General features: G+C 39.0%; 1 protein-coding gene across 2 annotated transcripts in view; it reads right to left on the bottom strand.

Annotated features, from left to right (window-relative positions):
- ABCC4 (ATP binding cassette subfamily C member 4) overlaps positions 1 to 18,325 on the bottom strand; it is a 146,366-nt gene that overhangs the window by 112,252 nt on the left and 15,789 nt on the right. For both annotated transcript variants that reach the window (XM_042043721.1, XM_042043712.1), the window contains exons 4-9: positions 17,581 to 17,805; positions 13,220 to 13,309; positions 11,855 to 12,018; positions 7,644 to 7,769; positions 4,724 to 4,973; positions 3,004 to 3,108 (exon numbers count right to left, since the gene is read on the bottom strand). In XM_042043721.1, coding sequence (XP_041899655.1) covers positions 3,004 to 3,108; positions 4,724 to 4,973; positions 7,644 to 7,769; positions 11,855 to 12,018; positions 13,220 to 13,309; positions 17,581 to 17,805 — 960 coding nt within the window. The remainder of the gene's footprint in view (positions 1 to 3,003; positions 3,109 to 4,723; positions 4,974 to 7,643; positions 7,770 to 11,854; positions 12,019 to 13,219; positions 13,310 to 17,580; positions 17,806 to 18,325) is intronic.

Here is an 18,325-nt window from a genome sequence, read left to right as displayed (position 1 = left end):
GACACAAGACAAAAAAGTTCTGGGACTGCAAAAGGAGGAAGCCTGCAATTCATTTCAAATTATTTGGGAAGAAACAGAAGTCCAGTATCCATCCACATCTACAACAACTGGGATAGCCGGGATAGCACACACGTGCTCACTCGTGAGAGGAGAAACCCCAGGCAGGCAGCCCCACTGCCAGAGCTCACGGAAGCACCGCAGGGCTCGCACGAGCTCCTCACACTGCGAGAAGCTGAACTCGGGCTCCTTGTGCAGCTCTGCTAAACCACTGCCGCCGCTACTGTGAATTTCCACAAGGTGGCATCAACGGGTGGCACTTTTTCCCTTTTCCCCGCACAACCCCACCACCCTCCCCAACCAGAACCAGCATTTCACCCCGAAGTTGACTCCTCTGTCCAGAGTACACAGCTCAGGTGCTCACCTAGTGCTAAGGTCGGGAGAACTCTACCAACTTATGGCAGCCAAAGATTTTCTTTTTTTAATACGGAGTTTGCAGGAACAGAAAATATCTCTTACTAAAACAGTGTCTACATGGAAAAAATAAATAAGCTTTCAGACACACAGGCCCTTCTTCAGACCTCTTGAGGTTGTGCTTCTGTACTCACAGAAGTGCAAAGACATCTCCTCCCACATCAAAATTTTTTAAAAAATATAAAGTAAGAGCCAAAAAACATTACAGAATTTTTTTTTTAAAGTTTTTTAACTATTATTGCCATATTATATATTAAAGCAGTACTGGAAGGTATCACGGAGCCAACACAAAAATAGTAATTCGAGCAAACAGCACAGCCACACACACCTAAGGGGCATGATATTTTTGCAAAATAGCATTCCTTATAATTAAAGACAATTTGTCCTGAATTCATCACACCTATTTTTAGGCACTAAACTGAGGCACTTAAATCAGAGCAAAGACTAATATGGCAGCTAAGTTCACCTGACAACTCATTACACCAAGGTTGTTCATGGGATTCAGCTATCAGAATTAATCTCATTAAAAGTGATTCATTTTCTATTGCTTCATTCCTCCAAACTGCTTCACCACAAGGTCATACAAACCAGCATTAACAACCAGCATTAGGGAGGCAACAGGCAGAGAACGCAAGGACAAGAGGACACAAGAATGATCCTTCCAGGGGCAGCAAATTTGGCCTCTGTTCAAATGCTGAAATTTTAAATCTGAAGTTGCTCAGCTGAGCAGACAGACTGTTCTGTAAACTCAAGAAACACCAGTAAAAAGCTGTACTGAAGAAACTCTAGTTCCATGCTGGTATCAGGCTAGACTGTGGTACTCAAGATAATACTTGCCTTAGTGAAACAAGAGTGTGACCAGGAATTAATTGGTTTTGTTTATCTTTTGAGAAATTGCAATACACCATGTTAGGTTGTTTTCCTGGAAGTGTAGCTAATAATCCTTTTTTTACTTCAAGTGATTTTGGATTCGTGGGCTGCTTGTTGGCTGGTTTTTTAAATATCACTTTTGGCACACAGTCTCTATAAATTAAAAAAATTATCATCCAGCTGTACAGTGTCTGTACAGACATCCGAAGTGTCTTGAGTAGCAAGCTAGGCCTGCTACTAGACAAAGGATAACATATTTATATTATTCCTTTCATAACTCGTCTCTATCAGAACTTATCACCTTTTTCAGTGAGCAATTCTATAAAATTATTTTGCATCATTGTAAGAGTATGTAAGAGAAACTTTGTGAGCAGATCTTAACAGTTCTGAGAGAACTGTTCTTCTCCCATGCACACTGCAATTAAATATCAAAATGAAAGTTACATTAACAGTTTTGTGGATGCCTTGTTGGTTTGGGGTTTTTTTTAAATTGAAAGGAAACCAGTAATTCCAGTCATGCTACCCTGCTTTATGCAATATAAACAAGTCATGGAAAAAAAAAAAAGATGTTTTATGGGCACATTATGCAACCATTTCCTATAAATTGTTAGTGGTGGTACCAAAGTCAGTTTGAGAAGAAAACGAAGATTAAGCAATACATTGCATTTTGCATTAGAATGTATTCAAATCAAGTCTTTCATATCAATTCATTTTTAAAAACTTGGTCAATGCCTCAGAAATATTATTGTCACAGAGAACTCTGAGAATGTAAAGCAGCATAAAATAGCCATTTTCTTTTGCAGCAGAGTAGCAGTAGGTAGATCCTCACATATGTTTTCACACCTGATCTTCCTAGGGACACAGCACAGGGAGGGGAACAGGGTTTAGAAAGGGAAATATATGATGTCTTATTTGCATGCAAATTATTTATATGCAAAAGTCATTTTTAGAGCTTCCAGCACTTATAATGGAGACTGAAGTCTCTCTTGTGTGAGGATACTGGCAGGTTGTAATAGCGCCAACAATTAGTCACAAATTGCTGCTTACCATATCAATTAAAGTTTGAAAACAGAAACAGTCAACCTTTGCCTTTCTTACATAAAAGTGATACAAAATAAATTTATCACCTGTTTACTGTCCCTTTTTCTAGCCATTTTGGCGAGTTTGGTGCACTTTAAGCAGAAAAAAATGTGCAGCTGAACAGCCTCAAAATACGGAGCAACAAATACATGCTGATGTGTCTCTAAAGCTTTCAAATCTGTTGTAAGAGGTGTAATATTGTACTGGTTCTAGACTAGTGGACTGATCAAGCACTCAGTTCACAGAAAAAACCCCACACGATAAGGCCCACCTTGCTGTGTTGTCTGTCCTTAATTCCAATTTAAGTACCTCAGCCATACTACAGTGCCGCTTAATAACCAGACATATTTTCCCATAGAAATACAAAGGTTTTCATTTAGTGTACTATTAAGGAATAGCTACTTCTAAGATGCACTTGATAGAGTTTTCAATACTATTCTACAGAGTTAGCTAAACATACTGAAAGGATTCTCATACACAAAGGATGGAGTACAAAATATCAGCACACTATACATACCCACACTGCATTTTAGACTTCAAATGCCAGCAGCACCAATATACTTAATATTTAAGAACATTTACCTTATCCCAATAGCAAGTCAAATCTTGGACATGGAGAATGATATTTTCATTACTGCCATGCAGTTGTGGCTTGAAGTGCAAGACTTCATCAAGCATCAGAAAGTTCTGCAATGAAAGAAAAGCAGAGGATATTGCCTAATGTGAGACTGAGAATGGAAACACGTTTTTTGAAAGCAGCATACAGAACATTAATTATGGGGTTGGAAAAAACAATCACAAACTGATCAAAGAATTACATTTCCAAAGCAACGGACAACTACAACAGCGTACTTCTAACTAGCTAGCTCTCCCTCCCAAAAGCCTCCAAAAGTGCAGATTTAATAGGAAAGGACTCTAACAACCACCTGTTCAATAAAGAATTCCAGAAAGAAATGGACCTTAAGAACCTGTCCTGTCTTTTCCTTAAATCGCTAACAACTTTTAAATTGTTTAACTTCCTCTACCCATACAAAAGAGGTGAAACCCTCACTGCAACACCTTCTCATTCCATTGCTTTGATGGCAAAGGCTTATGGTATTTCATTGGAAGAATGATGAGGACACAGTAAGCAGCTGTCCACTGTCTCTAGTAAGCCTTCTTCAAGTGACCAATAGAAGACAGCACACTATCTGAACATTTCCTCATTTTAAAGTCCAGGACATTAACCAAAAAAGAAACCTGCTAACATCTGCATAACTGGCTCACTGCACTTTCACTGCTGAACTTCTATTCTACATTACATCCCAGTCAGCAAACCTTTCCTTCAATTTGCATAAGCATGCACTTTGTTCCACAGCCACACTTCCACCACACCTTGCCTGATGCTGGATTATAAATAGCCCAAACACATTCAGAAAGGAAAGGGGCTATTTCCACAGAAAACTTTCAAGGATGACAGCTACCACAATTTTATGACAAAACCCAAAAAAATTCTATCATGCTTTGACTCAGAGTCAAAAGTGAAGACCTTAAATAGGCAGCAGTAAACAATATTCTGGGAAGAGAAGGAAGGTCTTAATCATAGAAGCCAAGACTAGTTAACAAGTACTTAGCTAAGAGCTTGCAGATGTGAGATAGCTGCTGAAGACTTACAGAAAGCAGTAACTACGAGGAAGCAGGAGGAGGATGTCAGGAGCCATGGGAGGGCAGGGAGAGTACTGCTAGGCTTTTACAGGCACAGAGGTACTGCTCAGACTCCAGACAGCAGGTATTGTCACAGAAAGTGATGAAAAGTCAAGCATTTTAACACAGCAGTCCATACTGTACAAGACACTCTTCTTGTTCTGTTAGCACCAAACATCGGCACTACCAATGCTCATTCTTACTGAATTTGAGTCTTCACTCCAGTACTGAAAGCAGCCACAAGACAAAAGCTAGTGCTCACACCTGTCCTCCACAGATGACAGGGTAGTGCAGTGGGAAATACAAATCCTACAGCTCTCATCTGCCTACTTCGTTCTTCAAACCCCAATCCCAGCATGCCTGCGTATCTGTACACGTGTTCCTCTTACTTCAGAAACATCTACACCACCTCCTTGCCACGCACACTTTTCTCCTACATCTCAGCCTACCCTACAGTGCATGTCCTGTTTTTTGTACCTGCATTCACACCAACATGTTCTGTTTCCAAAACAGGTTATTTTAAGTGCAAAACCACAATAAGGCCGCATTTGTCAGCGACGTTAAAACAAGGGCAGAGTAAGAGAAGACATCCACACACGCTCCCAGTCAATAACGCTACCTTGATCCGCCGGATGCTGATCACTGACTCGGACACTCTCTCAACAGCCGAAGGGAAGAACAGGGTCACTGTGAGTCTCACTGCCCCGTACAGGGACACTGCCACAAACACCCGCCTCGCTGAGATAACGTTGCCAAGTAGTACATATGCCATGAAAGTCATGAACACTGTTATTTTGCTTGCCACAAAGAATGAAGCTAAGTTCAGTCCTCGAAGATAGGAGCTTTTCATAACCATGGCAATCTCCTTCCTAAAAATGCAAAACATAAACAAATCACATCAATCTCTCCCACTACTGCTACCTTCAACAATAGGATGAGGGAAACCCCCTCTCAGGATTTTATTTTCATAGCCTTTCTCCTCCCCTTGCACCACCCCGGCTCATATGTAAACAACTGTGAAGAAAACATGTTACATGGTAAATAACAAAACAAAACCAAAAACAACCAACAACAACAACAAAAAACCCACAAAAACAAAACAAAACAAACCCCCAACCAAACAAAAAAAACACCAACCGGAATTTAAGAGGCTTGGAAATTGAGAGGAGAAATTCATTATATTTAATATCTTAATAGCTATAGAAAATAATTATTTTTCGGAGACAGAAAACTAAGGTACTATTTTCTTCTTCTCTGGTTAAACTAATACTTTACTTCAGATTCTAATCTGCTTCAAATATTTTTTGGTTGCATGCAATAGCAAAGAGGAAAAAAAACCCCTGTATAAAGGCCAAGCACCCACAAACTCCTTATCCTTCCAATATCAAAATCCAGTAGAGTTCAGTCACAAAACTCATGACAAGACCAACACATACTCTGAAGCTGAAAAAAACCAGGGCAATTTCCAGAAGATCAAGAGTTTGCCCACAGCCCAAGTATCTGCCATAATTCAGCTGCTGCTCCTCAAGCTGTATCACAGGATTTAGCGTATTTCCTTTCATCTCAGTCTAAATCCTTCCCAATTTGGACCCTGCTCCTGGCCTCTTTTGCTCTGGGAATTCTGGTTCATAAATCAAGAAAATACTGATCTGTGAGACCAATTGTTCTGCCAGTCATTGCCCAAGCTAAATAGTGATTGAAGTACTGTACAGACACATAAGTCTCCCTCCAGCAACTGAAAAGCAGCTGATGTGTTTGTTCTCAATTTCCATTTCAGTTAAATTGCAGTTTTCACTTCTAAATGACTCATCAAGTCCAAGCCTCAAAATGTTACTGCCCTATCATCTTACAATGTGGATGCTAGCAGGCTTACCTCCTCATGAAAATAACAATTTTTCTTTATCAAGAGAGTCACAACAACTTACTCCTTCTCCATATATTCTACCTTTGTCTACTTCTACAAAATCCTTACACAATTCCTAATTTCTCTTTCCAAATATTCTGACAATTCTTAGGGAAAATCTTAATAATGCTGATCACCTACCACTTGGAACTATACATTAAGATTAGAAACTCAAGTTGTGATTATACAATTTGAAGTAAATTAAGTGACCAACTTTCCCACTATACTTGCCAACTGGCTGAACCAACAGACTTTTAAAAGTTTCAAAGGCTTATTTTTTCAGCTTAAGGGTTCACAATCTTTGATCTCCTCCAGAGTACAGAGAAGGAACATTTGTATGTAAACTATTTGAATTGGGTCTAATTCAATTATTTCCATAACCCTGGATGAAACTCTTTTCCCACCCTTTAATAATCCTTAATAATCCTCTCTTTATCTGTGGATAATCGGCAAGTTTTTTGTGCTACTCTCCATAAATACCAGATAAATTACAGCCTACCTGCAGGCTGCATACAATATATTACACTGTCTCGAGGCACAAACTTACATAAAAGGAAACTAATACGGACAGACACAAGAAAAAAGAGCAGTGCAGGAGTTCAGATGGCATCAAGGGCCAGCGTGGAAATACTGGACAATAAATCACCTGGCTAAATTTAAGACTTTTAACTACAGTTTTCCACGACACATTTAAAGAAAGGGAAGAGGGCTTAAGATGTGTTCTGGAAGATCTTATTTCTTTCCAACATTAAAAAGGAAGCTTCTAATCCTAATGAGGTGTTGAACTTGGAATCTAAAATTTAGTGATGTGAATACACCCACTGAGGAAGCTTTCAATAAAGAAATACCCTCTCTGGCTCCATGCAAGACAGAAAAGCTTCCCATCAGTCATAAACATTCAATCAGCACAGGATCCTATAACCCAACAGAGGAAACAATTATGTGCATGGGAAGAAACATCTCAGGGAACATTTGCAAGTTTGCAAGCCTGCACATGGATGTAAAGGAAAAAAATTCCTTTAAAGAAAACTATTTCCAAAATAAAACATTTAAAACAAAAAAGTCAGATAATCTGCAGCAGGATAACCACGTTCTATTCATATGGTGGAGAGGGAAACGACATGAAAATTAGATTATGAGAAATATGCACCCGAACTCCTATATTTATCCTTTAGCAACGAATGCTGTTACAGTATCACGTGAAAGGCAAATACTGACTGAAAATCAAATTTATTAATAACTTTTAATCTGATGTCAATGGACCTCTGAAATGAAATGTCTTAGGATACCAAACTCAGCTGGCCTTGCCAGTTGAATAACAAGGGAATTTCTGATCTGCTTTTCCCTTCTACCTTTGCTACAGCTGAGTTAGTTGCTCATTTTAAATACAATTGTTAGAGGAAGCATAAGAAAAGCCAGAATTATCAAAGTTTGGAGGGTTTTTTAATGTTTTATTCCCTTAGAATGTATCGTCATTCCTATACTCTTGCTATATAAAATTTAAATAAAAAAAGAAAAAAAAGCTCAAAAAGTGCAAGTAAACTGCATTTTAAAGCACAAAATAAAGCACTTATTCACATGTAAAACATAGAAAATGACACTGGTCATACACCAAGCTGTATCTTTCCGGGATTACCTTCTTAAACCATTCACAAGTTCTGCAAATGATTTTTCCCAAGCGTACATCTTTATTATCTTCATACCACTTATCACTTCATTCATGGTCCTAATCCTGACATCTGTTAAGGCAGCTGTCTTGCTTCTGGAAGTAGGACAAAGGAAAAATTCTTAGATTCCCTAAAGAAGACAATTCACGATCACATATTTATGAAGTTTTTGCTTCTACTTGTAAAGACAATTTACATTACTGTAATTGCATTAAAGGGTTTTCCTGAAGACCAGTATCTTAAAGCTGGCACACAGCAGACAGACTTGGTATGTTGGTGTTCCTGGTTCTCAGGGAACTGAGAGTTGATTCAGTGCTCAGAAATACATCTCAGTTTGTGCAAACACAGAGTATACTTAAACAACGTATCTGTGTATCCAAAAGGCCACAAATGAAAACATTCACAACTATTACATTCAAAATGAAACAAAAATCAGAAAATTACTTTAAAAAGACTTCAAAATGCCAAAACAACCACTCTTGTCATAAGGCTCTTCTGATGTTGTTAAAGAAACTGGCCTCATTTGTGACTTTTTAGGATTAACTGTAGCTGAAGCAGAGATTACTTAGTACATGAGCTGTAATTTATTAGATAATCTAGATATGGTTTCTTTAAAAAAATAAATGTTATTTAAACATTAATTGTAATTAACACTAACTTAAATACATCTGGTTTAGTTCCACATTATGTTTGCACTGATGAAAAAATGGAAAAAATATATAATAAAATAATAAAGTGACAATTTTGATCAGGAAAAAAGCATTGGAAGTTAGAAGCCACATAATGAATGCATAAATCATGCTAATAGATCCTACTACAATTCTATTACACAGAGAGCTATGGTAGACCTTATTTTGCTAAAACATACCTTTACCTGCTAAATTACTTATTTTTGCATATACCAATGAAAGTTAAGATTCAGAGATCATTAAAAAAAAAATCAAATCTTTTTAGAAGGGGTGACTGGGCTTTCTCAGCTTAACCTGTCCCCTGTAAGATCTCTCTGATACACTGGAAGAAATCACCATATTTAAAGAACGCAAGTTGAAAGAATTTCAAGCACCCACTCACCATTGTAAAAAAACTTTTCAGCACCAGCATTCCATAAATGTTAGGATGGCTGAAGCAGGGTATTAAAAAACATTTATACAAGGGAACTGAAAAAAGGCATTTAGAAACTTGGCCCTAGTGCAATCAAGGATTCTTATTAACACTGAGGAAAATAACTTAAACCAACCATACCAACATGGAACGAGATTATCTTTGCTACTTCATCTTTTCCTTTTTCAAAAAGAAATAGTAACACAAAAATAATTCCTTAAAGAATGTAAGAGCTCATCATTTCTTCCCCATACACACACCACCACTGCAGAAGGCAAAATTTAACACGTGTTGTTCATGTCTCTGCAGCAGCAAACAATTCTCACCTACAATCTTGAAAGTCACCTAACTTCCAGGCTTGGTCTCCACACAACAGAAGGTAGAAGATGAATAATACAGTTAACAGAGGTTTCTTTTTTTAAAATAGTGTGAATCAAAAAAGGCTGTAGTTCTCAAAAACCAATTTTTCAGTTTTCTTGATGAAATGTCACCATAGTAACCATCCTGTTTCAAATTGCTTTAAAATGCTCAAGAGGCTGGGCGGAGTGGTTTTTTTGTTTGGTTTTTTTTTAAGTTACACTCCCCTACTTTGCAGTAAGCGTATTTTGTATGTACATACCAGAAGCCACGGGCTCAGTGATACTGTATAGTGGCTTCAAGTACACAGACATCCAGTGCATTGATGGTAACTTACAGCAGAGAAAGCCGTCCCCAGTTTTAAAAATATTACGTTCAGAATACAAACGCATCAGTCCAACTCATGCCCACGTAGCATGTCAAGAGTGCAATAAGAAAGGACCTGAAAATTCTTCAACTGTCTGAGAAGTCCCCTCTGTGATACTAAAAACCATTCTAAATAAGCAAGCTGCAAAATCCCTTTTTGCTTTCATGAGGCGTATTTGGTGGGTTTTAATTATGTCTGACACAACAGTTAGACAGTTTTTATCTTCAAGAAAAAGGACTTTAAATAACAGTACTACAGTTGCATGACTAAGCAGTGCAGTGCAGAGCAGAGCAGGTTCAGCTCTTGTGAACAACATACATATAAAATGGTCCTCAGTCCAATAATTGAACTGTTTCTCAAAATAATGTATTAGGTCACGTGTATTTTGCAAAACTTATTGTACTTGTGGAAGTAAAAGCAATCCTGCAGAGTACAGTGGATACTATTCCACAGGGTACCAAATCCATACCTGCAAACTCCCAGAGCACTGAAGCCAATGGCTGCATCATGAACTGGTGTGCATGCATGTTTACAAGCCTGAGTCACAAGAACAACGCTGAATAATAGCGCAAATTAGCTGCCACACCAAGCATGCTTGGATTTTAGCAAAAGCTTTAATCCTTAAATTACTTCTTCAGAGGCTGATTTCCTTAAATCCATGCAGATTCCCAGCAATTTCCATGTGAACATACTCATCATTACAGAGCTAAAATCTATTCCAGTTTTACCATTAACTCCGTCTTTTCATTGCACATTTCTGTCCACAAATAAAAAGATCTGTGCACATGGAGACAAGCAGAAGTTTTTCTGGTTAACAAATTCTTTCCATTGCACTGCATCCAAACAAGTGGCTGTTACTGAATGGGTAAAAAACCTCAAACACTGTTACATTGCCACTAATTAATTTTTTAAATCAATACCTTCAACAAAGAGAATTTTGTCACCGTATTGTCTGACCCTGAACAAGTCTTTAATCTCTTTGTGCCTCAGTTTCCCATCTGTAAAACTGGGATATTAAGGCCTGCCACCATGGATAAGGCACTAGGTAAGCATTAAGTATTCTGACTATTGACTCAAACCTCAAAAACTTAGAACTAATGAAAAACAACAATGAAGCAGCTTGATACTTATGCGTGCATACTGCACATGCAGTGAAAATAAACAGCTAAGAACATATGGTAAATGTTCTACAAACAGGCTTTATCGTAAAAAGAAAAGCCCTTAGAATTTGACAGAGAACTCTGAATGGATCGCTACTTGAGAAATAGCCCTTGAACATTATTTGAGAAACAGCACATGAATATAATGACTGAAGACTACCACAATGGTTACAAATAAAAGAGGTCTACAAGTTGTTTTCATTTTATAATTCTCAGCTTTCTCTTCATATCTGGCCATGCAATGGCAATGCCAGGCTCAGTATGTCTAGAAAACTTATCTTGAAATACAACTTCAAAAAGAAAACAGTAACTCACTAAAAGAAATTTTACTTATCCAAAGAGCTAAAAGGAACCCATTCGACAAAAGATGCAAAGAAAGATGCCTAACACTCCTAAGCATATGTGTACAGAGTAAAGAACACAAAAATATTTCCAATTACCTGCAAAAGCCTTTTATAAAGTCATAATATAAGTCAAGCATGGCTAATTACACAAGAAACAGAAAACATGGATGCAAGAACTTGCCCCAACAATCCCATCAGAGGCAAGTCTCGTTGGGTTTTTTTAGCACAAAGTTACAGAAAAACAAACTAAATTTGCCTGATAATGGAAAATTACCGCAAACTCTTATCTCCACAGCCTAGAACCTTGCAGCTGGAAACCTCATAGCTGGCATCAAAACCATCACAATAAATTTTTTTCTAGCCTTCTCTCTCATTTCCTTCCCCTTTTTTCTCTCTGCATAATAGTCATGGAGAGCAAGATCTTTGAACAAGAAACTTGCAGAGTGTTCTGCTGCAACTCCTGTATCACCCCAGTAAGTCACACAGAACAGAGCTCACCACCTTTGGAGTAACCACTCCCTAAGAATCACTGCAGGAAGGCAAAGCTCAAGTTTCACAATTCTATGCCAAGATCTACAGCAAGGTAGCTACAGAAGTAGTCAAGACTCTTTTAACATACTGGATAGCTAATGAGTAGCAGATATTTTCAGCATGTTTGGAAGACAGATCACTTCAAGTCTATGATCTGGAATTCAGACATCTCACATTAGCAACTATAAAAAACATTAGGAAAGATAAAAGACACTGCAGAAAATATCACCAGACACAAGCTGATACTCTGCCTCCACCCAATATGCACATTTTAAAATCCAGCACAGAAAACAGCTACAACCCAAAACACCCAGCCTTACCTGAGGGAAGAAAAAAGCCTCCCAATGCAGGTCTGCACAGGAAGAAGAATAATCAGAACAGCCATTCCAGCAAGACATGATGGGCCTATTTCCATCCAGAGAAGTACTGTTACTGCTACAGCTTGAAGTGGTCCAGCCCACAAGAAATGCAAGAAAATTGTTACCTAAACAAATAGTTCAGAACCAAAAATTAGCTTCTCATCTTAGCTAACAAATTAAACCTCTAGTAACATTTAGGAAGTATTTCTGCCTGGGGCAAGTACTCAAGCATCCAGTGAGAATTCTGTACCAGATTCAGAGATGTAAACATACATCGAGGTGTACAGAAGGTAAGCAAATTACCACGCAGATTATTTTTTTATGTTCATGCACCAACATTTCTTTGAGCTTAGAAAAACAGCAGGAAAATATTTAAGGGGGGAGGGGGGAAACTACTTTTCTTCCCATAATTTAAGAGAATATATTTATTCATATTATGCCATTCAGAGGAGGCTTGAGAGGTAGGCCCATGTGACCCCCATGAAGTTCAACAAGGTCAAGCATAAGGTCCTGCACCTGGATTGTGGTAATCCAAAACACAAATACAGGCTGGGCGAAAAATGGTCTGAGAACAGTTCTGGGGAGAAGGACTTGGGGTGTTGGTGGATGAGAAGTTCAACATGAGATGTCATTGTGAGCTTGCAGCCCAGAAAGCCAAACATATCCTGGGCTGCATCAGAAGCAGCATGGCCAGCAGGGTGAGGAGGGGATTCTCCCTGTCTGGAGTACTGCATCCAGCTCTGATGGACACAGATCTACTGGAGCACATCCAAAGGAGGGCCACAGAGATAACCAGAGAGCTGCAGCACCTCTCCTTTCAGGAGAGACTGAGAGAGTTGGGGTTGTTCAGCCTGCAGAAGAGAAGGCTCTGGGGAGACCTTACAGCACCTTCCAGTACCTAACGGGGGCCTCTAAGAAAGCTGGAGAGGACCTTTGAAAAGGGCATGTAGTGATAGGACAAGGGAGAACAGCTTTAAATTCAAAGAGGATAGGTTTACATTAGATATTAGGAAGAAATTCTTTACTGTGAGGGTGGTGAGGCACTGGAACATGTGGTGCAGAGAAGCTGTGGATGCCTCATCCCTGGCAGTGTTCAAGGTCAGGCGGGATGGGGTTACGAGCAACCTGCTAGTGGAAGGTGTCCCTGCCCATGGCAGGAGGCTGGATCTTTAAGGTCCCTTCCAACACAAAACATTCTACATTTAACAAACAACTAGAAGAAATGTTCATTAGAAACATTTAATCACCAGTTTTAAACAAAACTTTCTTAACTCCAACCCCACAATTTCTTCAGCTCCTTGGAAAGATCTGTGAAATACCTCTTACCTGATCAAATTTGTTCACATCATTTGACAGAAGGTTTACTATTTGACCAGTGGTAGTTTTTGCCATAGCTACATTACTGAGACGAAGTGCCTAAAAAAGTCAGAACAGTGTCAAATTATCACAGCTTATAGAGCACAGTACACCTATACATGGAACACTCAATACACAAATATAGTACCAGGGCTAAAGCTGAAGGCACATCTCAACTTTTGCCTGAGAGTATTGGGGCATATTAAGAACCTTAGATAAAATGTGAGTTAGACTAAATACCCTAAACAAAGTCGCAAACAAAAGAGTATTAAAAAAAAAGTCAAGGGAAGGACTGTGAGAATAAAAATGCCCTATCTTCATGTCTGAAGTGATTAAAAATAGGAAAATACCAATGCAGGAAGTCACTAAGCAAAGAGCTGTAACTTTCCATGTGCATTGTTCTCCCCCTCACTATGAGTGTCTGTACAAAACAGGAACAGAAAACTCCACCTGAAGGCCAGATTGAAGTCAGAACAATGTTTGGCCAACTGCAAGAATTCTGTTTTGAACAACTTATCTGACAGAAGGCAAAAACCCCTCAAGTTATTAATTTTAGATTATCTTTGCAAATCAGAGTGTCCCTTTACAAATCAGTAACTCTTGAAAAATCATAACCTTTCTGAATTATATAAAATTAAGTTTAGAACATGCTATGAAAAACAAGAGGAGTAAATGTCAAGCCTTTTTTAGGTTAGTTGGTAGAAAATAGTATGTGTTTATAAAATACACCCCTCCCCATCCCCCCAAAAAACAATCACATCTGGAAATATGCAGTCCGAACTTTAATGCAAAGATCCAAACTGGAATTGCTCAAAAATACTGATAACACACCCTGCTTCCTTCTACACCTGCTAGAAAGAAAACACAGGTTTGCAGCACAAGTTTAAAAAAATATACAAAGCATGTTACGTGTTTTTCTGTACAGGAATAGTTCACTCCTCAAAAACACTTTGCATTTTTAGGCAGTTCACATCTACTTCTCCCTCTCCAAACATTATTAGGGTTCCTTTTTGGCCAGTAATCAAACCTGAAAAGCATTGATTGTTTCACAAATACTGTTCCAGTATTTTAAAACAAGTAGAACATCAGCCATCAAAGTACTATTCAAAGCATAATTTCAAACAAGGTTCCTTACATTTCTTGCACCTCACTTTTGTGTTACAAAGATATTGTTAAATCACAGAGAGAATCCCAACCCTAACTTCACTGAAACCAGCAGGCAGAAACATTTGAAACTCCGCTAAGAAATTCCTCTGACATTTCAAAAATAAATCTAGGATACTGGGCATATGAAAGACCAGATTTAGTTATTTGAGAAAATTACTGCTTCATTCCCTGTCTTAAGCCACGTGTCTGTCATCCACCTGAAATCCCCCAGGTAGCTGCCTGCACGTAATGATGCCGCAGGACAGACATGTTGCCATCATGTTTGCTCCACACCACACATTAAGGTTGGTAGGTTGGTAAGCTGTGAGAAAAGCTGTTAGAAATCCATGGACCATAATAACAGGAGTTCACATGAGGCATATTTGGAGGAGTTTCCCATCAGGATGTGTTTACAGCACCTCTTGTACAATGTATCTGCTGCTTGAGGTTCACCTGAACCATCAGAAGACTGCGCCTGTGTCTCACTAGTGGCCCACGGCCTGGGTCTGTCTTGGACCTGCCACACAATCACTTCTTCCTAGCTGTTTCTACACAGGCAGCAAAATCAGATTCAGTATGGTTCTATGAGTCCAGTTCATTTTGACCAAGACAGTCTCAGGAGGAAGCGCACGAACATCTGAGCCAAATGGAAGATGCTCATCTGTGACTGATTTGTCTTCTCAGGGAAGAGCCATTCCCATCATCAGCGGCAATGCAGTTTTAATATTTCCCTGCTTCCTTCTTGGTTTTGATTCTTTTTTTTCTTAAGTGAAATAAGCCTTGCATTTTCCTGTCTGAATGGACCTGTCTTGACTGCAAAGTAGCAGTTTTACTTTCCTAACCGATTTCTACCAAAAAGTCCTGTTTTGGTACCTTCCACTTTCTACTATGGCTGATACATAGCCCCATATGAGCTGAGGAAAACTAATTCCAGTAAAGCCAGTACACTGACCTCAAAAAATTTCTAAAGGCTAAGTCTTAAAAAAAAAAAAAAAAACCCAGCAAAAACCAGTTTCCCAAAAGTAGCCTTTGATTTCAAAACATAAGATTCTGAGTCATCACGAGACAGATTTCGTTTTTGTTACAAGTTTCCTACGTGCATCACTAATACTTCTTACTGGTCACAAAACATCTTAAGAGTTTGAATACAGGGTTTTTGCAATTTAGATTTGAGCTTTCCAGGAAATGAAAAAGGGTCTAAAACTTAAGAATTACAAACACTTGAAGTTCTCCATTAAGAATGCTCTCTTATCGAACCTATTTAGCCTCACAAATCCAAGATTTTATTTTCTACAGCAATTAACAAACTCCACTGAAGCGCTGGTTAATAAGCACCCAAGTTTCTTCCAAAAGCCTATATGAGGTTAAACAGAAAATATGACCTATTTGTAAGCAGCTCATAATGAAGACAAAGTATTAGAAAGGTTTGTCAATATCCTGCTGTTACCTCAACCCTCACCCTCAGGAGTAAACATTTAGACATGAGGGCAGATTAATTTTCCATTTAATCCCATCTCTAGAAATAAGGGTGCATATTATGAACATTTCTAAGCCCGTATCAACTCAGCAACAAACACCATCACTATATAAATTTTTCATAAATTTTGTTTTGATAATCAGTTTGGTAAATTAATACCTTAGAGAGATGTTTATGTACAAGAAAGCATTGTGCCATGTTAGAGCCAAGTTCCCAGAGGATCCTTTCTAAGGTATCAAAAGAGGAAGAGAATAAATATGTGTATGGAAGGTAATCACCACTTAAAATGGGGATATTTTTACTCTCCTCACTTTACTGCTTTGTCCGAAAACTTCACAACCTACACCAGCAGTACAAGTTGTTTATGTTAAGTGGATGGTACCTATGTTTAATGATTAAAATCATGTGGATTTCTTTATTTTCCAAAGAAACTGTACAGTCCCAATTCTTCAATTAAACTTCTCTGCTGACATCTGAAATTGCAGGTCACTATTCCAGCAGCACTAAAGATAGAAAGATGGGGCATTTTCCCTTTCAGCATTCTCAGCAGCAACTTCCTGCTTGGAAGCAGACAGACTCACATTTTGGGTATTGCCAACAGCTTCAGAAGAGTGAGGCAGACATTTACAACTGGGTTGCTTGCTGCCCAGAGCACATCAAGGAGAGCATTTCATCCTGGATGTTGCTCAGCTCCTTCTTGTAAGTAAAACTCAACTTTTCTTGCTCCACTTTCCCTCTGACAGCAGCCTCGACTCCATCTGTAGTTGAGGACAGCTATTTCTTGATCAGGACACAGAGACAGCAAAGAAACCATGGCTCACTGAACTTGCATCCCTTCTCACATTTCACAGGTTTTAATGGAGGGCTGCAGTACTCCCACAGTAAAACCAGTAAACAGTACTAAAAAAGCTCTGAACTCCCTGCCTTTAGGATTCCATTTGATTCTGAACTGTCTCTTCTGCCTGCTCCTCTCTCTCTTCCCCCTTAAACAGGAGGGATACTAAAGGTGAAGATGCCAAGCATCCCTGCCTGCCTGGAGGGGAAAGTAGCAGTTCCACAGAACTGCTGCCACTCCCCCAGGGAACCTGATGAATGCTCCAGGTGAGGGGAACAGCCTCTGATCTGCAAAGGAAACAACTTACTAGTTCTACAGCACCAATGGAATAAAATATAAATAAATCCCACCATTAACCACAACAGCGGTGGGGGGAAATCTGGACAGTGAAGCAATTCCCAGGAAACTGAGAGTGCTGCAAGCAGATGGTGACATCCAAGCATCACATCCTCCCCTGGGATCAAACTGCAAGGCTGAGTAACTGCCAAGCATTCCCTGTGATCTCTGCTCCTCTCCTCTATGCTGATGCCTCTTACAGCTCCAGCACGCAACGCTTCCAAGAGCAATGAGGGGGCCCCTCTCCAACAGCAGCAGGAGGCAAAAAAAGCAGCTCCTCCAAGACTTTAGGGCTATTTAACTCACCACCTTCACTAGGCAAGCCTGAAGCTGTCATTCAGACACCTTGCCACCAAAGAGAAATCAAAGGCACATGTACACATCTCAGGCCCGACATGTTACACACGCATTAGGTCTCTACAAATGAGTAACTTCAATGGAATTGCAACCATGAGCACAATAAATAACTGCATTTTTAAACTCCCCTAACAAAATAGCTGTCAAATACAAAATATAGCTGTGAACAGGTTTGCTTACCTTCCGATAAATCATGTGACACATAGCTACCCTCAGCTTCATGCCAGCCCTCTGTACATGATAGAAGTATAAGTGGTGCATTATAGCCAGAATAAGTGTGCACACAGACAGAGCACCTGCGTGCCAATATGCACAATTCAAATCTACCTCATCTGAGGAATCATACTTTTCGAAATAACTAATAATTTTTCCCAAAAGAATTGGTTGAATTATTTTGAGGGTTTCCTGAAAGAGAAAGAAGGGGGAAAAGTATTAATAATTTCCTATCACCCCATGCTAGCCAAGTTTGCAAACAGGCAAACAAGAGCCAAGTACTGCCGCAAGTCATATCCCTTATTATTTTGTCTTTATTGTGCTCTAAAATGTCAAGCCAATTTTTATCAACACATAATCCAAAAAAAACATGTTCCACATTAAAATTTAGCTGGAACTTCAAAGAGAAGTCTCTCAATTACCAAAAAGATCCTTTGATGTTATAAAAATTGCATGAGTATGTATTACACTTCCATTTTTAAAGATGCTGTGTCCCCTTTACAGCCATTTACAAAGAGCAAAAAAACCTCTTTCTACTGGGCACCCTGCTCAGATACCTAAAATACAGACAAGCCTTACAAAGAAAGTCAGTGGTTTGCAATGTCTCAAAAGTAATGCATTGAAATCAGCTCTGTTCCACTTCCATAATCCTGCAGTTATGACTCAGTTTTTCGGTCTCTACAGGGCTATAGCTCTGTTTTACCTTTCTGAG

Source organism: Corvus kubaryi, unplaced genomic scaffold (genome assembly GCF_017639235.1).
Source record: "Corvus kubaryi isolate FWS band 111438036 unplaced genomic scaffold, C.kubaryi_AGA036_p1.0 133, whole genome shotgun sequence".
Lineage (NCBI taxonomy): Eukaryota > Metazoa > Chordata > Aves > Passeriformes > Corvidae > Corvus > Corvus kubaryi.
Note: the sequence above shows the minus strand (reverse complement) of the source record. Positions and strands in the feature narration are given on the sequence as shown.